General features: G+C 35.1%; 1 protein-coding gene across 1 annotated transcript; it reads right to left on the bottom strand.

The window, feature by feature from the left end:
- Nucleotides 1–3409: 3409 nt before the first annotated feature.
- Nucleotides 3410–20522, bottom strand: ALB (albumin). Its single transcript, XM_063108089.1, has 15 exons — nt 20444–20522; nt 19684–19741; nt 18696–18828; nt 16557–16768; nt 15664–15796; nt 14742–14839; nt 12927–13056; nt 11755–11969; nt 10532–10664; nt 9371–9468; nt 8014–8152; nt 6773–6996; nt 5419–5551; nt 4765–4832; nt 3410–3491 (listed from the first exon to the last, which is right to left on the bottom strand). Exons 1-14 carry the CDS (start codon nt 20520–20522, stop codon nt 4791–4793), a joined length of 1827 nt encoding a protein of 608 aa, XP_062964159.1. The 3' UTR covers nt 3410–3491; nt 4765–4790.
- Between the last annotated feature and the right edge of the window lie 5098 nt (nt 20523–25620).

Below are 25620 nucleotides of genomic sequence, written 5' to 3'. Positions count from 1 at the left end.
CCAGTCTCTAGGTTCAGATATCAATTGACTAAGGAAATGAATAAAGAAATTGGCAACAAATAAAACCGAGTAAGAGTTAAAGAGTAAATGTGGAAAAGTGATCTGTTTGCTTGCACGCAGTATTTTTCAGATATTGTCCAGGTAACTGCTTTATAGTCTACTGTTGAAGAAATTACACAAGGTTCGCATGAATAAAATAAAACGGACAAAATGATTGTTGTTATTATTATATTAAAGCACAAATTTGCATAAAATTTAATTAACTATATTTGTGGTTTTGGAAGTCCAGAAAATTATTGTAAGTCAGGATTACACGATATGTAGTTTAGAATATTTATAGCCTATAGTACAAATCAATTTATTCATCTAATTTTTATTGAATATCCACTATGTACCAGGTTGTGCTAAATATCAGGGGAGACACAGGACTTCTAATTCATGGTCTCTTCTGATGAGAAATACTACCTATTTGAAGACAGAGATACATAAATAAACTAGTGTCATTAAACGGGCCTGCTCTCAGCAACTAGAACTATGTGTGTGTTCAGATTCTAGCTCTAGGACTCAGATTATATATATTTTAAATAGATACCATAATTATAATTATACACTGTAATTACAATAAAATATAGATGTGAATATGAATATGAATAAAAAATTAATAGAATGTTGTAACGTCAACCTCAAAGAGCAAAGGGACATCAGGGAAGGAAGTGATAACTCTATCCTGGGAAATTACAGCAAAAAAAGCAAATTTTCAGCTAGATTAAGCAGACAAAGAGAGAGAAAGATATCCCAGGTAGAAGGAACCCATGTAGGGAGGCATGGAAAGCATGGTGTGTTAATCAACAGTATGAAGTTCAAAATAATTAAGGTATGGAAGGGAAGGTGGTAAGAGATTGGAAAGGTAGTAAAGTTTGGATTCATAAAGTAACTAAGAGGAGAAAGAAAGTTGTGAGGTCAGAAGGGAAGGGTAGGAATGATGTGCTTCCATGTGTAATTTCCATATATCCAACACATCTGTTATAAAATAGCCGTCTTATCACACTCTCAGCCATCCCTCCATGAAAAAAAACCTCTAAAATATTAATAATAGTAATAAAAACAACTGAACCCATGTTGCTCAATTCCAGGAGGCACTCTTCACATTTTATTCTACATTAATAGTGCCCTCCGGATTCATGCAACACCAACATGGGTCTACGGGAAATATACTAATTTATTCATTTAGATTTAGAATAATGAGTAAGGAGGCAATATTTACATACTTGCTTATTGTGCAATCAGTGCACATGAAGTTCTTAATGTCCAAGCATGATCTCTTCCAGGTACCATCCCTTTGGCGGTACCATCTTCTTTATTGTCAACTGCATCTCATTCCTGGCTAACTTTATATCTCCCATCTCAAGAAAAAAGTATCAATGCTGTTATTACTCATGATGCAATGACTCTCTGGAGCCTGTTTGTATTGAAACAAATAAATCTTGCCTCTCCAATTTTCTACTATTATTTATTTTATTTATTTATTGTTTATTTATTTATTTTATGTATTTAATAATAATTTCTATTATTATTTATTTTATTTTATTATGATATTATTTTTTATTTTATTTTATGTCATTATTCATGATGCAGTCTCATCCATCATGTCTCCATGAATTCTGGCTTCCGATGACTCTCTTAAATGTTATTATTGTGCTTCATTGATGATAACCACAAATGCAAGTCACTGATTATGTTAAATTTTCCATTTAGACTTTCTTAACATAAACAGAAAATAACACATCTTCCAACCATGTTTTCTCCTGAACGCTTAGGCCATAATCACTGCACTTTTAGGATGTGAACTCTTTCAGTGTTAACTGCACCCCTGCCTTCCACACACAGCCACCAATAGGAAGGGAGGGGCCTGTGGTGAAACAAGAAGAGCGATCACATTTCTGCATGGATGTTGGCAGGGCTTCAGACCAACCCAGGGAAGCACAATGAAACCACATTAATAGAGGCAAGAGAGGACATCAAGTGAAAGGGCCCACTGGCATTGCAGAGCAACAGTCCCCAAAGCCCTTGGAAGAGATAGGCCTGGCCACCCCGGAATATTACACCTTTGATGTGGAGTGTGTGGAGAAATTGGAGTAACCACCCTGGATGCCAGTGGCAGAGTGCACTAGGTAAAAAATACCTGCCACCTCCCCTGACACCTGTAAAAGGGATTGGCAGGGATGGCAGAGTCATACAGACAGTGTACCAGCCTAGACCTGGTACCCTATGAGTCCAGTAAATTTTGCTTTAATTAAAATTTTCTAGGTCTGCCTCTGGAGCCTTGGGTCAGCCAGGGCCCATGATCTCCATTTCTCCCTTCTGAGCATTCTCCAAACTTTGTGATGATGGAAACAAATGTAACCAAGTGTTTGATACATTCAAGGAGAGGCCAAAGCAGGAGTTGAGTGGGGTTAGGGGAGTGGGAAGATGGGGAGTGTGGAACATAACATTCTAGGAACAGAAGGAATCTTTTTTTAACTTGGTACCAGAACCTTTTGCAAGCATCATGCTCATACTTAAAATAAAACTATAAAGCATTATCATGGAGGATAAGTTGTGGAATAGCATTACAGTATAAAATTAATTCTATAAAAATAAAAAGGATACATAAACTAATAAAGCTATAAATGATTAAGTATGTCAACTCATAGACAAAGTTCTGGTAGGTCTGTAAATTAATAGACAAAGGCGTGATATGAGTGATCACCTCCTAGCACAGGGAAAATGGCAATGCATTGGGTATAACATCCTAACTTTTTACAAGAAACTTTCACCCTCCAACTTTTGCACTTCATCAGTTCAATATACCTTAATCACTCCTTACTGTACATTCCTCTAGCTCTCCTGCTCCCCTCTTACAATTACGCTTCTCCAGACTTCTTAGCACTCTTCATGTATTGTTCTCATAAACTGTCTTAAATTTTGTCTAGGATCACTTCTCCTTCCAATTCAATTAAGTATTCTCATAATCATCTCTGTCTTTTTTTGTTCCTCACTATTTCTTATACAGTCCCAGTAATAAGGAAAAGCCATGTTTTATATGCCTTATCTACACCACAGTTTTTCTTCTTTTATTCAGAATTATGATAATGTTAAAGTATTATTTTGAATATTTATAATCCATAACTCGGAAGAGTATTACTGTTTCTTTTCATTACTTAGCCCATACGGAACTAGAAATTCTCTGTTGAAGTAGAGTAAGAGAACATTGGAACTTTCACAGAACCCAAAAAGTTTCAGGATAGCAACACACCTTTGAAAAATAACAGTCCTAGACCACTATATTAGGTTCTTATAATTTTTTATTAATTGCAGCAGAGAGGAAAGAGGCAAAATGTTTGAAGAAATTTGTGTTTCTTATATAGGATGCTGGTTTTATACCAACAGAAAAGAAAAACAGATGAGTAGCTCTAGGTCTTCATTTCTCTTTCTCCTATTCTCAAGGTAGGCTGAAAAACAGAAGGACAAATATAAGTGCTGTTTCTGAAAATAACTTGTTTTTCAAATCTATTAAAATAAATACCAAATTGCATAGATTGTCTTTCTGCAATTTCCACCAGTGAAAACAGTGTAAGCCTATCCTAGGCTTATGGCAGCTGAATTCTCCTGTTGGGCTAGGGGAGAGGACACAACAATAGATGTTGAGAAGTCACTTCTTCGTCAGTGGTGCCATCAGAGTCCCCAGGCTTCTAAATTAGAGGCTTTTTAAGATCACTCCTCAGAGTTATTTACTAAACACCTACTTACCTAAGTTATTACAAACAAAAAGGTATCTTCTCAAAGTTAAAACTCTAGGAAGAAAATCATCCTACTTTGAACTAAGACAAATCACATTTTGAAATGGCCAAATTTGCAGAGATATGAAGTTGCTTCCTTGCCTAGATGCACAATATGTAGGTATTATCATATGGGCAAAGAGTAAGTTAAAACCGAGTAGTGGAATAGACATTATAGTCAGTTTGGAAAATATAAAAATCATTCATGCTAAAAAATAATTGCACAACTTGTTTTAAACAGCAATTTGTTTTGTTGTTTTTCTATTTTTAAATTTCCTCCAAAACATTAGGAACAAAATGGGTAAGACACGTTTATGTTCAAACATCTGTGTTTTAAAGTGGGCCCTTTTGTCATAAGAAGAAAAATTCTATTAAAGCTCAGCATTTTGAAACTTTGGAAATTTAGTAGCAGACGATTCACTGCAAAGTGGAAGTCCACATAACATAGATTCAGCATGTCCTCCAATGAAATGGATTCAACTCCAGGGATACTCTAGGTATTAGGCTGAACCATGTGAAATCATTGACCTACAAAAATGCTCTTTCATGTGGTTCAGCCTAGTACCTAGAGTATCCCTCTGCTGAGCCATGGCTTACTTGTATGACTTCGTGTGCTGCATCATGTTAAGTCAGAATAGGTCAATGGTTAACTCTTAAGCTCTGGTTTGAATTTTGAATTTTGGCCCCAACTCTCGCTAGCTGGGCGGCCCTTGGGTAAATTAACCTATGCTTTGATCTGTGCCTTTATTTTCTCATCTATAAAATGGGAATAATAATGGTACTCAACTCAGCCACCATTTTGAGAATTAAATAAGCTAACATATAAAGAGCTTAGAACAGCGGTTAGCACTGGTCTATATGGTACTTGGCAAATGGTCAGTCAGTATTTTCTATTTTAATAATAACTACTGTAATTACTTTTTTTAAAAATCTGAAGTATGGTTACCTGAGATGCTTGTGATTGTGATGTTTTTAGGCTAAAGCAGCTTGACTTGAAGTAACAAGTTTTGGACCCTGAATACAAAGAAATGACAGATGTTGGAAAAATATTAGCACTACTATTACAATTTAAAAAGTGATATTAATACAGCCATTGGTGATTGCAAAGTGATCTCACCATCATCACAGTCTTTAATTCTAATTTACTACTAGAATCTCTAAAAGGAAGCTTACTGACATCTGTTGTCCCCAAAGGAATAAAAAATTACTGTCAGGCCATAGGGAGAACTATTAAATGATTCAAACATTTAAATGTAAATTTCCCCACTAACCTGTAAAATCAACTAAATTACAAGCCAGCACTTTTCACAAAAATGCTAAATAAATTAATATTTTGGTCTAGTGATCAAAAGATTTCAGGCCTCACAAATATGCTATGAATATTCATAAACATCACAAATTTGGACAGAGAACGGGCATTATCAACATGCAGAGCAGGAGATAACCAAGATTTTCATTTTGTAAGACAATTGTACATAGAATATGGTCCCTGTCCCATATGTACGAAATGCTCTTTAACAAATAAACCCCTAAGCCCTAACCCGATCAAACGCACAAAAATGGAAATTAGATGTATTAAAAATTAGCACAGCTCCAGTACCTCCTCAGCAAAGCAGGCCTCTTTGTCATCAGCCTTGCAGCACTTTTCTAAAAAAGCTGCGAAATTCCCCATAACAGTTTTCATTTGTTCTTCTGTTGCCTTGGGCTTGTGTTTCACCAGCTCAACAAGTGCACTGCATTTGAATGGAAAAAGAGAAAAAGAAAAAGAAAAAAAAAAAAACAGGAAAAAGTTTAGTCACATAAAGATAAATGAAAATGGTAAGGATGGTAGTGCAATCATTTAAGATTCCAAGTCTTGGAGCCAGGCAACTCTGGGTTTGAGGCCCAAGCATACCGCTATACATTTCAATATTCTCATCGCCGTCATGAGGATAATAAAATCCACCTTCGTAGGGTTGGTGGGAAGATCAAATGAGATAATCAGTGTAAATTGCTCAACATCTTATGCAGTGTCACTAAATCTCTTTTCATAAATCTCTTTTCAGTAAATCTCTGGAAAGAATTATGTCATTGCATTTAGCTACTATTAAGATTTTGAAAGTTATGCCATACTGAATTTTATAGCTATTTAAGAGCTAAAAATGATCCTTAAAAACTTAACTATCTTGGAACTCATTTTAAAAGTTTCTCATCTGAGAATTTTTATATTTGGTCTTTGAAATTTGCCCCATCTGAAGTTAATAGCGGAGAGTCTATAGAACATAAGACTATCCAGCTCATGGGAGCTGGTGGTTCTCTTTCATTGACATCTGCAGAGACAGTAGTGCCAGAGAGAGAGTTGTGTGGGCCTGACAGGTTTTTCAATATTACTCTTAAGTCTAGGCTATGATTACAGCCCACCAGAGAAGGCAGCAACTTTCTGTTGCTAAATGTCATGCAATTCTAATCCCTTGTGACAGCAATTGGGAGTTAAGCCTCAGAACTCTCATTTCTACATGTTTTTCATCCAAGTCTCTTTCTCAAAAGTCACATTTTGGGGGTTTGGCTCTCCAGAGGGGTGACCATAGAGCAAACTTAAACTAACTCTGCATGCCTAGAAATAAATTTTCCTGTGATTCCTTCTAACTAATTTGCTATCTGCACAAATCCATCAACTAGTTGTTCACAAATCCATAGCTTATTGTACCAGACCTGGCCCAAGATGTTATTCTACCATGGCTTTTATCCACAATATGACTCTGAATAATTTGTTGGCAAGATTATATTAGCTTTTGCTCAGGGAAAAAGCTATTCAATTTATCCTTGACACTTTTATCAGCTTAATAAGGCCAATATTCAAATACTTTTCTCTAAGGAATATAATCACTATTTCAGGAGAAAAAAAATTGCTCATTTTAACTGACAGTTCTTGCTATCAAGACAATAAACACAAGCAGTAATGAAATACTCCTCACGATTGTTTCTTGAATTGTTTCTCCTTCTCAGGAAGTGTGCACACATCTGCATGGAAGGTGAATGTTTCGGCATTAAAGGCTTTGGGAGCATATGTTTCATCAAGTTGCAGAGCAGAAAAGCATGGCCGCCTGTTCGCCACGGATTCAGTGCAGCATTTGGTGACTTTTTCACTCACTGGTGTTTTTTCATGTAACACACACAACCGATTTAGGACCATGGACACCTAAAGAACAGTCAAGACAGCATAAATGCAAAAGGAGCAAAATTGAAAGTTTTCATTGAACGCCTACTTTCCAGTGCACCAAAACAAGTGTTATATTTTAACTAGCAACACTGAACCCAAAGTGGATTTGAGGCAGTGGTTTATCTTTAGAACTACAAATAAGAACTTTCAAATTGTCTCTCTTTTAATTAAATATGTCTACATTTTAACAATAATTCACTTGAGAAAGTAATTGATGAAAATAAGTTGAGATGAAATGTCTTGAGATATGTGTTGGAGTGCGGAGGAAATAGTCTTACACATTAAAGAAGACACCCCAAAGAAAGTAAAAATTTAGAAAATGCCAGAGGAATACTGAAAATTCATGGATTTTTTTCAAAACAATTTATCACCTTTGAGATCTTGTCTAAATCCTCATTTTGACAGGATAGTATAGGTGTAGTGGATTGAATTTTGTCCCCTCAAAACTCACTGAAGCTTGAATTGCATCCCCCAAGTTTTATGTATTAGAAACTTGGCCCCCACTATGACTGTTAAAAGGGTGGAAGATCCTATTATGGTAAAATTGAAAGGTGAGGCCTTGAAGAGGTGATTGGATTGTAGGACCATGCCTTAGTGAATGGATTAAAAATGGTGGTCAGGGGCGTGGTTCTGAGGGCTTTAAAAGGACAGTGCATGAGGAGGTTACTCTCTCTTTGCTCTCTCTGCTTCCACCATCTTGCAATGTGAGACCCCTGGGTCACTATCGCCACCATCAGATGGACTTTGGACTTCCCAGCCTCAGAAACTATAAGCAATAAATTTTGTTTTCCTTCTAAATTACCCATTTCCAGGTATTTTGTTATGAGCAACAGAAATGGACTGATACAGTGACCAAATTCTGTCTGCCACACACACACACACACACACACACACACACACACACACACACGTTAGCCTACCCTTCTTCTGAAAGTTAGGTTTGTCAATATCTAGAGGCAAAAATTCATCCTTATCATTATGTTTTTAAAGACTCACATAATCTTCAGCACAGGCCACTCTGTCGGATTCAGGAAGCTTACAACACTTGCTGCCCACTTTTCCTAGGCTTCTTGAGATCTCCACAAGAGTTGGAGTTGACACTTGGGGTGCTCTCCTGGCATAACGAACTGCGAGCCTATAATGAAATAGTCCATATGTTTTCAGTCAGGCAAAAAACTGTTTCATAGATCAAGTAGAGAATACTTGGCCAAAATTAACTAAGATGTTCTTATTTTCCATTCATCAAATTATTTCCATCTCCAGGGTGGTGGGGGAGCACAGGGGGGAGAACTTGTCTTGAGCAACTAGTTTTGGCTTTGAATTCCAATTGCACTATATTATCTTCAAGAATTGAATTACCTTATTATAGTTCAGCAGCACTGATAGATTTATTAATTGCTTCTCTCCTTCAGTAAGTCCTACTGAGAGCTTAATATACAACAGCACTGGGATAAACTTAAGATATCAGTGGAAAATGGGAAGAAATATACCTGACTCAAAAGGAATGATGCAAGTACTAAATTAAAAGGAATAAAGTATGCAATTAACCTGGTGCAGTATCTTGCCTGTAGTAATCACTTATTAAGAATGCCACTCACCATTGAAAGTCAATGTATGACTGCAATCTACTTGATGGAAGAAACTACTCAGTTATTTATGTGCACTGTTGTTATCCCTCAAATCCATAGTTAGAAAAGTGCTAACTATGTACATGAGCTGCACAATAAATATGTGCTGAATAATGTGCCCTTTCTTGTCTTTACCTCCATAGACAAGGCTCTATTGAACTGGGACATTAGTACAGCAGGTCATATGCCTCTGTCTTTTCTAGAGAGAGAAATTTCATAGGAAAACAAGGTTGTTACCATCAAATGCTGGGTGCATCTTCTAACTACCCAATCTTTCCCCAAATAGCCCATTATAAATCTAATATTCACACATGTATATAAATTGATTTTATCATATTTTCAAGTTCAGCTTATAGATTACTTCTTGAGCTACTGCCACCAAAGCTTACTCGTTCCTGTTCTGTAAAATATTGCTGTTTTATTTGCCCATAAACTAGCTCCTAACCTTCAAGGGGCATCCCTAGTTCTAATATATCAAGGTTTGGCAGTTACTCTCACTGCCTACATAACTCCCAGTCCAATTTTTCAGACTGCACTCAAATATAGACCTCTTCATCCCATCAATTATTTTATCAGTCCTCTCCAGTTTTTCTTGATAAAGAATTACTAGAAATACATATTCTATTTTCATTATTAAAAGTTCTATGCCAGGTGACCTGTGTATTAAGTCTTAAATAATTACAAATTGATCAAAAAAAAATGAGCCAATAAATAAAAATACTTACGCATTTTGGAAGCCATAATCTCCAAGCTTCTCATAAAGTTCACAGTTTTGTTGGACTAAATTCTGAGCCTCATTTATAAGAGGCTGAAATTCATCAAGCTGAAATATAAAAGGGTTGTGTTGCCAGTATTCCACCTGAGGACTAGATGCAGGGCATTTTTCACCCTTCTGCTCAAAATGAGAGCCTTCCTCCTCTCTGCCCAAAGCCATGTGCATAGATCTTCAATGCCACATTAGTCATATTACATTTGAATTGTTTATTTGGTGAGGCTGTATAGTGTAAGTAGTTCTGGAGTTCAACGGCTGGTACTTGAGCCAGGCCATCTGACTCATTTCCCACCTGTGCAACTTTACTTACCCTCTTCAAACATCAGAATCCTCGTCTCTTTAATAGGGGCAAAGATGACACTCTCCTCACAGATTGCTCCATAAACCAACTAAACTAATGAAATTAAAACAGCACCTGGCACATAGTAAAAGTTCGATAAGTGATGGCTATAATCGTTAGTACCATTATTATTAAGCCATCACTCCAGACGAATTTCGATCTCTCCAAGATGAAAGATTTTGCCTTGGTCATCAGTTGCAGTGGATGAGTGGCATATCACAGCTTCTTGGCAGAGGAAAGAATGGCCTTTCTCTGATTCTGGATAGTTTGCAAGCCATTATGTATGCTTGTAGGGACCTTAAAAACCCTCCAGAACAGATTTCCTCTTCTAACTTTAAACTATTCTGAAACCTTCCCAAAAGTCTTGGAAATATTCTAAAAGAACAGATTTCACAACCTTCCTTCAGATACTAATTCTAGTACTTGACAAATCTTGGAATTGGGTTAACTTTCTGTATATCTAAGCTAAACCTTTTTAATTAACACTTAAATTTATATTATTTTGTTCTCAGGAGTATAAAAAAGAGAAAAACCATTGTTAATATTTTGTGAAATTAGAGGTTACTCTCTTCAGATCTTTCTTCCCTAGACTAACTATTCTAGGTTTTATTAGTCATTCTATTTAAGGCTATTTTTCCTATAATGTTTAAGAGCAGAGAAGTGAAACCATCTTAAGAAAACATCTAAATTGCACTAAATGTCATTTCACATTCCTGCATTATTTTTCCTTCTTATCAGTAAAGGAGCTACATCTTTTTCCTGCAAGAAACGTACCACTTTGGCATAACATGAAGGAGGATCTGCAGTGGCACAGCACTTCTCCAATGTGGCTTCATATGCCTTGGCAACTCTCAGCAGCAATGAGACAGGGGAATTAGGGTGCCTTCTTGAATATTCATACAAAAACCTAACATGAAAATAAAATAGATTTAGTTGGACAAATGAGCAAGAAAAATCACATAACTCATCTCAAGATTAACTCATATTCCAAAGACCTGTATTTGGCTAAACCCCAAGTAATTCCTGGTGCTACAGACTTGAGGTCCAGAGTTTAAGCTACTCAGATTCAATTCCTGCCTCTGCCACTGGTTTTACTATATCACCTTAGGCAACTTATTAAAACTATCAGAGTCTTAGTTTCCTCCTCTGTATAATGGGATATCTGTCTCATAAGGTGGATTGTGAGGAATACATGATATTATGTATGCAGAACACATACTGCCTGGCATATATTAAATGTTTAATGAGTGACACCTGTTATTTTTATGTATATTTTGTTTGATTTGGACTACATCTTAAAAGAATTCTGATAGATATATGGACAGAAGCATATTGTTAAAATTTTCCTTTTCCTCTTTGTGTAAGTGAAATCATATAGGGTACATAATTTTATGAAATATTATTTAATGCAAAGAATACAGGTATACAGGATACAACAAAAATGCAAAAGTTTAGCACCACATTTATTTGACTATGTATAATCATTTATTTTGTCATTTAATTACATACTGCCTTGCCATACTACTGAACTTCTGGTCTTTTCAACCAAATACAAAGTACCTGGTGTCAGTCTCCATACTTCTTTTTATACTTCATTGTTGCCATCATACAGATTAGATAGATAGATAGACGATAGATAGGCAATATATATTCACACGTATAAAAAATGTTCAAGAAATACTCTTTGAATGAATGAATGATTAAAAGAATAATATATATATAATTTATACACATAAAAAATATTTCTGAAGGCATTTCCAAAAATATCCCTAAGGAGTAAGGAATGTTGTGCTTTTGCTGTAAGCATGTATTATTTTATGGTAATGCTTTAAACTAATTAACTTTTTCAAAAAATTTTTAAAGTCTGGGAGAAGGAAGGATAAGAAGCATGCTGAGCAGCAGGGAAATTGTAGCAACTCCACAGAAAAGCCTAGTATATCTTCCTATATCGTGAGGCCATATGAAAGCTATGAAAGAATTATTCCTTATCTACTCACGTGCCCAGGAAGACATCTTTTGCCTCAGCATAGTTTTTGCAAACTTCCTTATCCTCAACAAAATCATGAGCTATTGGGGCCAAGTCAGAAGGCAAGTCGTCTTTTTCCACCTCAGCAAGACACTGGGATTTTTCCAGCACAGGCTTATCACAGCATCCCTTCAGTTTACTGGAGATTGAATCTTGATGTTCACACATATACTTGGCAAGGTCCGCCTATTAGCAAGATAATGGAAATTGTTCAACATAAATTGACATTGCTATACTTTCTCCCCAGACCTTTACTATGTTGGCAGAACATGATCATTGTATTTTAAGACCATACACATAACAACATGCCTTCTACGAACATATTCTGAGTCAATTCTCCTAAGCGTGGAGACTCAGATTGAACTACAACAACATCCTCACTTGTTAAAAAAAGACTGGGCAGTAACAGGCACTCGTATAAGTTATTTATTAATTTTATATTTCTACTATTAAGGCATTTAAGATTTTTTTCCTTAAAAAACTTACTCAGTGGTGTTTTTCCAAATAATACCCCCTCCCCATATTAAGTGCAGGCATTTTGAAACCAGATAACTAAATAAAGTATTAGAGATTTTTGAAAAATGAGTGAAGATCATAGTCACAGGACCTTCTTACATATATGAAATATCTACTTTCAGTTTTTCAGAAAGAGTTATGAGAGATTAGGATTCTAGTGTTTGGTCATATTTTTAATCTTTGAAGAAAAGGAAAAATGTTACAAGTTTGGGGAAAAGAGACATCATGCTAAATATGTGTATATTTAACACAGAGAGTTAATTAAGGGAGAGAATACAGACAGGAAGAAATACATCATTTCCAAAGATCTCTTCAGGTACCCGACCCTCTTCACCTGCACCCACATTCCAAAAATCTTAGAAATCTACCTTTGTAGCTGTCCTTCAGTTTAAGCCTTTGTTCTCAGATTACGACTGAATGTAGTTATAAATCAGTGAACTGGTTTATCAGGTCACTTAGTACTTAGGATAAAAACTATCACAAGGCAGGAAAGGCTTGGAGATAAAGCATATAAGAGAACAGAAGGCAATCTCAACCCACTGTCAGCTGTCGCCAACGATACTGCATGTATTCATTCTACCAACTTAAGCATGTATGCTACCAAAGAGCATATTAATGACTCTTTACCCTGTCATCGGCACATTCAAGCAGGTCACCGTGGCAGCATTCCTTGTGGAGTTTGGTAAGATCTGTCACTAACTTGGTAACTTCTGCAAAGTCAGCTTTGGGAAATCTCTGGCTCAGGTGAGCTACTGCCCTAAAATGAAAATCCCCCCATCAAAATATTGTTATCATGCAGTATTTTATATGAAAGTATTAGGAAAATACTATTTATAACAAGAAAATTCCAGACAAACTAACATTCGGAAAGAATTTTCAAAATTCATTAGTTCTTATTTTAATATTAGTTCTAAACCAAATGTTTATCTTTCTTCCTTAGAGCAGAATTATCCATTTAAGAGTGTGTGTGGTGGATAGAAACCCAGTAATTCATAAATGCGGAAATCAAAGAGGGATTCTGAAAGGGACAACAGGCTGAAAGGCATTAGGTTCAGAGCCCAGATTTGACCTTCAGATCTGGCTTTATCACTTTCTAGCAGTGTGACTCTAGGCAAGTGACTTAGCCTCTCTGGGCTTCAGCCTCGGAAGTGTTACAATAGCAGGTTAAATCAAAGGACCATTTTAAGAATTAAATTAGATAATGCATAGGAAAGCATTTTATAATCTAAGAAGTACCACACAAATTCCAGTTATCTTTTTTTTTTCTCAATTAAAACACATTCTTCCTGACTTCTAAAGGTGGCTGAGAAAAAAATTTTTTATAGATTCTACAGAATTAGGGAGTTTTTATTAAGCATACTTTTACCAATAAACTGACCCTATGACAAGATGTAAAAGGCTAATATCCTTGTTTTAACCAAATCACTTCAGAGTCACCTAGATCTGATAAAAGAGACTTCTTTCCCAGAACCAATCATAGCCTGCTGATCTGTGTATCATTTCATGTTGGAGTTGTTTTGCTTATCAATTCGGTTGATTTTGGTGGTATAGATGGTAGGAATAATGGCCAAATAGCTCATTCAGTTGACAGTTTCTAGAGAGCATGCATAATGTCTATTATTTTCAATTTATCTTCTGTTTGTGTTGATTCATCGTTGACTGGTAAATGAGGGAATGAGGGGACAGGTAGTATTTTTCTTGGCTCAGATATTGAAGTATGCTCCCAGAACCAGGTAAGTAATATAAAAATTTTGCCAGAGGTCCAGGCAAAAACACAAGATGAAATGCAGAGTTGGAGGTATGAAAAAAATGAGAAATAACTTTAACTTAGCTTATGGCTGAACTTAATTATCAGGATTTAAAAGGACGAGCAGACACTTTCAGATTATTGGAAGGAAAGGTAAAATTAAGTAAAATGCACTAAATACAGATCTATAAAAATAATAAACCATTATAATGAGATCTCCAGTATTTATAAATAAATGGGATTTAAATAGCTGTCCCTTTTTAGAACAAAAAAATGTTGTCTTCTAGATTGTTGACTACTAATTCCTCCCTTAGATCCAAAAAACAATTACATTGTATAATGTTGAATATACTAATTATCCTGATTGGAGCATCACATATTGCACACAGATATTGATATTCAACTCTGAACCCCACAGATATGTACAATCAACTATGTTACAATAAAAAAATTTCATAGTGACAAAAAATAATTAATTAATTAATCTTGACTACTTAAAAAAAAGATTAAAAACAATGCCAAATTGTCATTGATATCCTGATTTTTAACTCTATTACATTTTCTACCCTTTAGACAACCAAAAAGACGTTTTTAAAAGCACTGTGTAAAATGCCATGTAAATGTCGAAATTTGTCAACTGAACCATCATAATTTATGTCACTATAAAGATGCAAACTATGTTAAAAAATATTTACCATGCTTTGAATGCTCTTTCTCCAAATTTATGCAGACTGGCGCACTTGAATCTCTGTCTGGCAGCTGAAACCAATGCCTTTTCCTTCACAGCATCAAGCTACAAAAAGGAATAATTTTGAAAAACTTAGAAAACTTCTATACAAAGCATCTCTTCATAAGCCCAGATGAAACAATGCCCAATTAAATTTTAAAGAGATAATATACACCTAAATTCCCAAGTACTCCCTTTGGCAAACAGTTATTTTGCTATGTAAGAAGAGAAAAAATCAGTTTGGTCATAGTAGAAGACTCCAGGTAGTTAAAAATCATCTTGAAGGTATTGCTGGGGGAAAGGGCCCTGAAAGGAAAAGTGGAGGAACAGAGCACACTAATATCCAGGAAATACAACTTTGCTGATTTCCTAATTTTGTGTGTAATTCATTTTAGTTCTTCTTCCACCAATAGCATCAATAAACTCCCCAGAAAAGAGAATAAAGCACGTAATATATATTTATGATATGGACGAATAAAGCTGGGCTTCTAGGTGCAGTACAGTTCTCTACTACTTTGAATCCCCTCTCCAAGAAAAAGCTTCCTGAAAAGATAAACAAAAACTGTGGCCCTTGCTGTGCAGTTTGACAAATGAGTTTCTGTATTTCACTATAGTGATCACCACCATAAAAAGTGGCGGGGATTTAGACACACGCACAGTGATAACTTCTGTCAGATAAGCATTGACAAATCTTAGAAGGAGGAATGAGGAGATTAGAGGCTTTCAAAAAGGATGAAAGATCTTTGGGGGAGATAAGAGTGAGCAAGGTTTTCTTAACCATGTAGGGAAATTTGTGTCAGAGACTTAGGTTCCTTACATCTAACCATAAAATGTTCAAAATCAGAGGTGAGACTATAAACTTGTTCTTCTATCCTTCTTTTGGAGAATACCTTTGGTGTCAGGCAGGCAGTTTTATCAGCAGCTTGGCAGCATTCTGTAAGAGCGGCTTTGTACTTTTGAGCATAGAAAAGCAGTTCTGGGGCATAAAAGTAAGGATGTCTTCTGGCAACTTCATATAAGTAACTAAATTTTTAAAAAGGGAAAAAGGCAGTCACTTATCTTTAGAATACAGTATTACAGAAACAATTGTTTTTTTGTTTTGTCTTTTTTGTGACCGGTAAGGGGATTGCAACCCTTGGCTTGGTGTCGTCCGCACCGCACTCAGCCAGTGAGCGCACAGGCCATCCCTCTAAAGGATCTGAACCCGTCCCAGTGCCCCACTCTCCCGAGTGAGCCACGGGGTTGGCCCTTACAGAAACAATTGTAATGAAAGTGTTCCCCAGTCCTTCCAAAGCCAAAGACATCTAATTTACAAAGGAAGTTCAATTTGCACATAAAGGCCTTGTCAGTGAAAAGGAAGGTTAAATTTAAATTTGTATATGTCTGTGTGTGCGCGTATAAATGGTTAAATTTTGGTGATATAATATTGCTGACTAAAATAAATCAATTCTAAGTATAACTTATGTGTGTGTATATATATATGTGGATACATATATATATATATACACACACCTATATAATGTTTTAAAACATGTCAGTCTTAAATTTTTCGTACAGATCACATCCTCTTTCAATAAACTGCAAAAGATCTCTGATCATAATTTTTGTTGTGTAGAATTGTGCGGTATCAAATATTACTTCTTTAAAAATCATCCTAAGAAGAAAACTTTTAAGTCTTAAAGATAAATATATTTTTTGTTGTGGCAATTGTCAAAATATGTGTTGACCTATAGATTTATTCCAAAATTTTTTTATTTTGAAGCATAAACATCTGATTACTTACTTTCCCAAAAACTTAGATTCATCTTCCTGAAATTTGGCACACAATGCATCAGCCTCTGGTCTCAAGAAAGGAGGGAGTTGTGGGTTATCATCTTTGTGGGCCAGGAAGCATTCATTTCTCTCGGGTTCTTGTTTTGCACAGCAGTCAGCCATTTCACCATAGGTGTCACGAAGACTTGCAACTGTACATAATTTATCTCCAAAAAGTTGATGCTAAATTAAAGAGAGCAAGCTTCAAATTATTGAGCAGTATTTTCTTTTCTTTATAATCAAAGAACAGTATAAAAATTAATATTGGTAATAATGAATATGCTAATAAAAAAGTTTTTTAAAAAGTTTAATATACTGCTAAAGCTTGGTTAGGAAATCATATAAAAATTTACTTTTCTCCCTCTCGTTTAGCATTCCCTTGATTTGGCCATCTCTGTATAATTTTTATAAAAATTAAGTTCACACTATTACTTATGGTGGATAAAACAGAAGGACAAAAAGACAGTCAATAGCTTTAAAGAATGTTGCATTACTCCTATATCCACCTGACACTAAAGGCCGAGAGTAATCATTACAACAAAAATCAGGGGAAAATATAAGTAGGAGGTGGATTCACATTAGGGAGAAAAGTGTTCAGAGAGTTTCTCATTTGATGTGCCCCTTTTTGAGAGGTCCAACTTTTTAGCAGATACCATTTAAAACTGAGGAGTATCACAATCTAATATATATTAAGCTACGGCATTACAATATAGATTTCTTTTTATTTTAGAAATATTTACATCAAAGCTCTTTTCATTAAATGAATCCTTTTCTTCCCCATTTATTTTTATTATGAAAGTAATTAAAACCCCAGGGGAAATATACTGCTCTAGACAGAATTTATTATTTTTCAAAAATTACATTTTTAAAAATTCATATGTAAAAAAAGAAGAGAGAGAGAGAGATTCATTGTAGAAATGTATTATTGTGAGGAGTTACAGTGCTGATTCTGCCATGAGGAAGAGGTAAACATAGAGAGAAATAAGGAGAGAATAGTCTCCAATGATAAATTTAAAATGGTCTTGCCCCCAGAGAGGTATACATGAGTATAGATTGAGTGGTGAGAGAAAGATAAACCTCTCCTTATTTTGAAGACCTATCTAGATATACGGAAAGTTCAGTTCTTCAAAATTACTGATTACCCTGCTTTTTTATCATATGTAAAAATATGAATATCCCGAAAATGAGGAATACACAGCATTACAATTATTTTGCCCAGGCAACAAAATTGCCATAGAAATCAGTTGGTGCTTCCTGAAGATAAAAATCATTCTATATTTTCAAAGAGATACTAGCACTCCTGCGTTCATTGCAGCACTATTCACAATAGTCAAGGTGTGAAAACAACCTAAGTGTCCATGGACAGATGAATGGATAAAGAAAATGTGGGACGTACATACAATGGAATACTATTCAGCCTTAAAAAGAAGGAAATTCTACAATGTGCAACAATATGGATGAACCTTGAGAATATTATGCTAAGTGAAATAAGCCAGTCACAGAAAGACAAATACTGCATGATTTCACTTATATAAGGTATCTAAAATAGTCAAATTCACAGACTCAAAGAGTAGAATGGTGGTTGCCAGAGTCTGCAGGGAGGAGGAAATGGGGAGTTATTAATCAACGGGCATAAAGTTTTAATTAAGCAAGATGAATAAGCTCTAAAGATCTGCTGTACAATATTGTACCTATAGTCAATATTAATATATTACACATAAAACATTTTTAAGAGGGTAGGTCTTATGTTCTTACCACAGTAAAATAAAATTAATTAGTACATAAAAACATACTATCACTATTAGCTTGTACAAAAAGAAACCAAACCTCAAATTTTGAAAAAAGATTTTCACAGATGGCAATTGCCATTTAAATACACCATGACTGCTGTATGTGGTCTCAATGAAGAAATGTTTTTAAAACTGTGGGCATAGCTAGAGCATCTCTATTCCAGAGGAAACAATGGCTTATTAGTCTATAAGCAACTTTTAAGTGTTGCTTACAAATCTGATCATTTAATAATAATTGAGAAAACTAAAAAGGAATTTTTTCCTTTGAACTGCTTGGGATCACTTAGAAGAAAGAATCCTGAAAACCAAAATGTACTTACAAGTGATTTGTCACAATTTTCAGCTGACTCATCAGCAACACATGTTTTTGCAAATTCAGTTACTTCTTTCACTAATTTTATGTGTTCTTCAAATGGGCACTTCTGGAGATACTGAGAAAAGGAAACCAGCACCCTGAAACAAAGAATGTAGAAATATGTAGAATAATAAAACTTTAATCTTGCTATACTAGAAAGCAAATCATGTATGTATATATATTCTATATTTTATATATCTCTTACTATTATCCAGAAAGCCTGTTCATATCAGGTATTATCTGAGGCCTAATCAGGTATATGTAGCTTCCTAGGCAAAGAGGATATGTATTCCCACAATGTTTAAATATATGTGTATGCATGTTAGTAGATGCACACACATAGAGCCAAGTCACCGAACTGCATACTAAATAGACCTAATTGTGAAGACTGGGCATTACAGAAGTCCTGTGAATTATCTATAATGAAAAACAAAACCCACATTCTTCATTTAATTAAGCCGAGGATGAGATTGACCTTTAAAAAATAAACCATTTTCTCATTTTTTACTAAATTTAAAAAAATGAAATGTTCCCCCAAAACCATAGGACTATTTGCTAGGTAAAGGGTTTTGCAAGTGAGCTGCCAAAGGAACCATATATTAAAGTCCTCTCTACCACACAGGTTGCAGAAGAATTCCAGACCTGCACTGTCTCATACAGTAGCCATTAGCCACATGTGAGTATACAAATTTAAATTAATTAAAATTAAATACAATTTAACGTTCTTTTTCTCAGTTGCATTTGCCATATTTAAAGTATTCAATAGCCATATGTGACCAGTGGCTACCATATTGGACAGCACTAACACAGAATATGTTCATCAATGCAGAAAATTCTATTGAACAGCACTGTTCTAGAGTCTGAATCCTGATGACTGGGGAATATAAAGACTTTAGAGTAATAATTAATGTTATTAGAAACATTAACTTTGACTCCTCAATATTTTAACTTACAGGCCTTTGAAATTTTCTTCTCCCAATTCTTTAAACCGATGAGCAATCTCACTCTTATCTGAGGGGGAGAAAAAGAAAAAAAAATGTATTAATACTGAGGAAAACAATTCATTATGATGCTACTTTTTAAATTTCTTTTCATTTGACTTAGGTTATTCATTTGCTCCAAAATATTGGGCTCTGATCCTTACAGAAAATTTAAGGATATTGGTGAATTATTTCTTCTGCATTTAAACAGAATTATTCAATCATCAAGAATACATTTTAAAAATCATTCAATATTAATAGCTTTATATTCAAATTTGGATAAGATTTAATGCTCCTGTAGTATCCATTAATAGCAACTGAGAAAACAGTCTGGAATGAAAGCAAATATAAATACAAGTTCTATTTATAAGATTAGCAATTAGGTTATGAGGGTTTTTTTTTTTTATAAAGCATGGTGCAGTAAATAGGTCTTTGAGATAAGTACGAATTTTATCTTCAACTCTATTCTGTGAAGTTTAGGTCACTCTGCCTAAAGTTTCTTCTTGTGCAAAAGAAAATTAGTCACTAAACAATTCTCACCATTTTTTTTTCACCTAGAGTGTTTGAAACACATTAATAAGATGACAACATAAGGGTACACAAATACAAGATGTCATCATATTCTAGAAATAAATGCTAAAAGAAAATTTAATACGTTACAGATGCAGGGTTTACTGAAACTTTCTTTTGCTAGGAAAATAAAAGTTGAACAATAGAAAAACAGAATTCTTACGTGCTTCTCGACGAAACACACCCCTGGAATAAGCGGAGCTGAAGAGAAAGAGAAGGGAAATAAAAGTAACCCACTTCATTGTGCCAAAGACTTGTGGGGTTGATAGAAGAGAAAAGGTAAGACACATAGAGGGAAATTAGCACTAATATACTCCTTTAACCAATAATTGTAGATTATTAACTAGACTCATCTTTGTATCTCATTGGCTCCCAACTGATTACAAAATTCATAATATTCTTGCCAAAAAACTGTTTGACTAAATCTCTTGCGTATATTTGCAATCTGGAACTGTTTTTTCCACAAGACCTTGTCAATTCATTAAAGTTATGCAAAACATCTTATCAAATTTTACACAAGAGTTTAACTGATTTGTACCTATTATTCATTACCATGTTCTTTATCTGCGATTTCCCATTTAAACATTTTAGTTTTCAATGTTTGCAAAAAACTGTAACTAAACCAATGGCTTTGCTTGAAAATAAGCCATACTAAAAGAGCGAAGTCCTTAATCGCATCTATCACCAGTTCCAAGAGTACTCTACAGGGAATGAAAAATTTACACATGCACACACACACACACACACACACACAATACGGTTTCCATATCTTTTTCATTCTTCTGAAATCATTCTGTCCGCAAAAGCTGATGTTGCCACAAATGCAAACTAAGAAAAAGCCATAGCAACAATAACAACTAAAATAGATATGTAGAAGTTTCATGTTTCTATTCTAGCTCTGGCCCACATGTGATTCAGGCCCTGAGGTAAGATACTTAGATACAAAGTGAGTATCCCTCATGGTGTTTTCCCTCTCCAGTTAAGGAGACCTGGGGATGAAAACAGGCCCAAAGGACAGTGATGATGATCTTTGCCATTATAATATACACAGATAGGTTGAACCCTGATTACACCTCTACAGGTTATGAGAATCCTGGACCTCCTTCACCAGGTATCAGATTCTTTTCATCCCTGTTTCACACTTTTTTCCTTTTTCCCTTTTAATAAGTAGAAAAATCATGTGCTCTTTTTTAATGCTACTTAAAATTTTGAAATAAAACATTATGTCTAAAAACAAAACAAAGCAAAGATAATTTTTTTAATGGTTTTTAGATTTTCCTTTCCCACTCAAGGTTCTATTCTCTACCTCCGAAGGTCTATTCTTCCTCTGCCCTTTTGCTCTGAAGATGAAGAACTACTGATCTCAACCAGTAGGAAAACTGACTTGCTGTGATACTACAGAATAATTAGCATCAAGCCAGTTATTTCACTTAAGTAAATAGCTGAGTCAGTCAAAACTGTCAGTCAAATTTCCGCATGGCACATATAGGCACAGAAGCTAATAAATACTCAAGAGAAGCATTATTTTTCTTATTTAGTCTTAAAAGAAAAGGAATATACTTTCTATAATGTTATTTTATTTTATTTCATTTTCAGGAATAGGTACTAATTAAATAATCAAGCACAGAAGAGGAAAAGATTGGTAGATAGGTAGGTAAGAGTTTTTTTAAGTGACCCATGGGAGTCCTGAGAGGTAATACAAGTATAAAAGAATGTCTGCCTATAAAATTACTTAAACTGGAGAAAACCAGGTTTTGCAAAGCCAGAAAACCTATATTGGAAAAGAAAAAGGAAACTATTCTAACTTTCTAAGTGGAGAAAATAATTCTTTCCTGGATAAATTAGGCCAACTTTTCTTTTAACTTCCTAGGAAGAGTGGGCATTATTTATTTGAAGTAAGTGGCCAACCCTATCCTTTTCCTGATATGAGTCCCTGGAGAATGCCTAAGCAAACATGCAATCCTTATATTAAATATTATTGTATTGCTAATTCACAAAATCAGGACTTTGTCGCTCACACATATACTTTGTGCATTATTTTATTTAACAAGTGAAAAAAATAATGAGTCTATTTTGCACTGCAATATTATATTACAATACGATGATAAATACAGAAAACCTAGTAAAATTCAAATTTATCATGACTGAACTTTGAATTGATTTTCATATATTTAATGAAGATCCTATAGCTTTAAAATATAAAATTGATAATACCTGAAAGAATATTTGCTTACAGTACCAATACGGTGTTTAGCAAGTTTAGCATATGTGTATCCTTATTAAGGTTGAGAAATTAAAATATTTAATTCTGAACATTATCTGCTTGCTTAAAATTCATCTTAATTAATTAGAAACCCTTGAATTGTATGGATTCCCAAAGTAGGAATTCCTACATTTTTCTCTGAAAACCTCAGGCATTAATTCTGCATTTAAATTCTACACTGAGAGGAATAAAACCACATAATTGCTAGTTATTTCTAAGTATCTAGTTATTCAAGCCTTTTTTTTTTTTTTAATTTTATTTTGTCGATATATATTGTAGCTGATTATTGCTCCCCATCACCAAAACCTCCCTCCCTTCTCCGTCCCCCCCTCCCCCCCAACAATGTCCTTTCTGTTTGCTTGTCGTATCAACTTCAAATAATTGTGGTTGTTATATCTTCTTCCCCCGCCCCCCCCCGGTTTGTGTGTGTGTGTGTGTGTATGTGTGTGTGTGAATTTATATATTAATTTTTAGCTCCCTCCAATAAGTGAGAACATGTGGTATTTCTCTTTCTGTGCCTGACTTGTTTCACTTAATATAATTCTCTCAAGGTCCATCCATGTTGTTGCAAATGGCAGTATTTCATTCGTTTTTATAGCTGAGTAGTATTCCATTGTGTAGATGTACCACATTTTCCGTATCCACTCATCTGATGATGGGCATTTGGGCTGGTTCCAACTCTTGGCTATTGTAAAGAGTGCTGCGATGAACATTGGGGAACAGGTATACCTTCGACTTGATGATTTCCATTCCTCTGGGTATATTCCCAACAGTGGGATGGCTGGGTCGTATGGTAGATCTATTTGCAATTGTTTAAGGAACCTCCATACCATTTTCCATAGAGGCTGCACCATTTTGCAGTCCCACCAACAATGTATGAGAGTTCCTTTTTCTCCGCAGCCTCGCCAGCATTTATCGTTCATAGTCTTTTGGATTTTAGCCATCCTAACTGGGGTTAGATGGTATCTCAATGTGGTTTTGATTTGCATTTCCCAGATGCTGAGTGATGTTGAGCATTTTTTCATATGTCTGTTGGCCATTTGTATATCTTGCTTAGAGAAATGCCTACTTAGCTCTTTTGCCCATTTTTTAATTGGGTTGCTTGTTTTCTTCTTGTAAAGTTGTTTGAGTTCCTTATATATTCTGGATATTAATCCTTTGTCAGATGCATATTTTGCAAATATTTTCTCCCACTCTGTTGGTTGTCTTTTAACTCTTTTAATTGTTTCTTTTGCTGTGCAGAAGCTTTTTAGTTTGATATAATCCCATTTGTTTATTTTTTCTTTGGTTGCCCGTGCTTTTGGGGTCGTATTCATGAAGTCTGTGCCCAGTCCTATTTCCTGAAGTGTTTCTCCTATGTTTTCTTTAAGAAGTTTCATTGTCTCAGGGTGTATATTTAAATCCTTAATCCATTTTGAGTTGATTTTAGTATACGGTGAGAGGTATGGATCTAGTTTCATTCTCCGGCATATCGATATCCAGTTATCCCAGCACCACTTGCTGAAGAGGCAGTCCCTTCGCCACTGAATAGGCTTGGTGCCTTTGTCAAAGATCAGATGGCAGTAAGTGTGTGGGTTGATTTCTGGATTCTCTATTCTATTCCATTGGTCAGTGTGTCTGTTTTTATGCCAGTACCATACTGTTTTGGTTATTATAGCTTTGTAGTATAGCTTAAAGTCAGGTAGTGTTATGCCTCCAGCTTTATTTTTTTTGCTGAGCATTGCTTTGGCTATTCGTGGTCTTTTATTGTTCCATATAAATGTCTGAATAGTTTTTTCCATTTCTGAGAAAAATGTCTTTGGAATTTTGATGGGGATTGCGTTGAATTTGTATATCACTTTGGGTAGTATGGACATTTTCACTATGTTGATTCTTCCAATCCAAGAGCATGGAATATCTTTCCATCTTCTTGTATCCTCTCTAATTTCTCTCAGCAGTGGTTTGTAGTTCTCATTATAGAGATTTTTCACATCCTTGGTTAACTCAATTCCTAAGTATTTTATTGTTTTGGTGGCTATTGTAAATGGGCAGGCTTTCTTGATTTCTCCTTCTGCATGTTCACTATTGGAGAAAAGAAATGCTACTGATTTTTGTGTGTTGATTTTGTATCCTGCTACTGTGCTGAAATCATTTATCAATTCCAACAGTTTTTTTGTAGAGGTTTTAGGCTGTTGGATATATAGGATCATGTCATCTGCAAACAGGGACAGTTTGACTTCATCTTTTCCAATCTGGATGCCCTTTATTTCCTTCTCTTCTCTGATTGCTCTGGCTAGTACTTCCAACACTATGTTGAATAGGAGTGGTGAGAGTGGGCATCCTTGTCTGGTGCCTGTTCTTAAAGGAAAAGCTTTCAGCTTTTCCCCATTCAGGATGATATTGGCAGTGGGTTTGGCATATATGGCTTTAATTATGTTGAGATACTTTCCCTCTATACCTAACTTATAGAGGGTCTTTGTCATGAATGAGTGCTGAACTTTATCAAATGCTTTTTCAGCATCTATAGAGATGATCATATGGTCCTTGTGTCTGAGTTTATTAATATGGTGTATCACATTTATTGATTTGCATATGTTGAACCAACCTTGCATCCCTGGGATGAATCCCACTTGATCGTGATGAATAATTTTTCGTATGTGTTGCTGTATTCTGTTTGCTAATATTTTAGTGAGGATTTTTGCATCTATATTCATCAAGGATATTGGCCTGTAGTTTTCTTTTTTGGTTATATCTTTACCTGGTTTTGGTATCAGGATGATGTTTGCTTCATAGAATGAGTTTGGGAGATTTGCGTCTGTTTCAATCTTTTGGAATAGTTTGTAAAGAATCGGTGTCAATTCCTCTTTGAGTGTTTGGTAAAATTCTTCTGTGAATCCATCTGGTCCTGGGCTTTTCTTTGTTGGGAGCCTTCTGATAACAGCTTCAATCTCCTTTATTGTTATTGGTCTGTTCAAATTTTCTACGTCTTCACGGTTCTGTTTTGGGAGCTTGTGTGTGTCCAGAAATTTATCCATTTCCTCCAGATTTTCAAATTTGTTGGCGTATAGTTGTTTATAGTAGTCTCGAATGATTCCTTG

This window comes from Cynocephalus volans, chromosome 9, assembly GCF_027409185.1.
Source record: "Cynocephalus volans isolate mCynVol1 chromosome 9, mCynVol1.pri, whole genome shotgun sequence".
Lineage (NCBI taxonomy): Eukaryota > Metazoa > Chordata > Mammalia > Dermoptera > Cynocephalidae > Cynocephalus > Cynocephalus volans.
The sequence above is the reverse complement of the archived record's forward strand: the minus strand, read 5'-3'. Positions and strand labels throughout refer to the sequence as shown.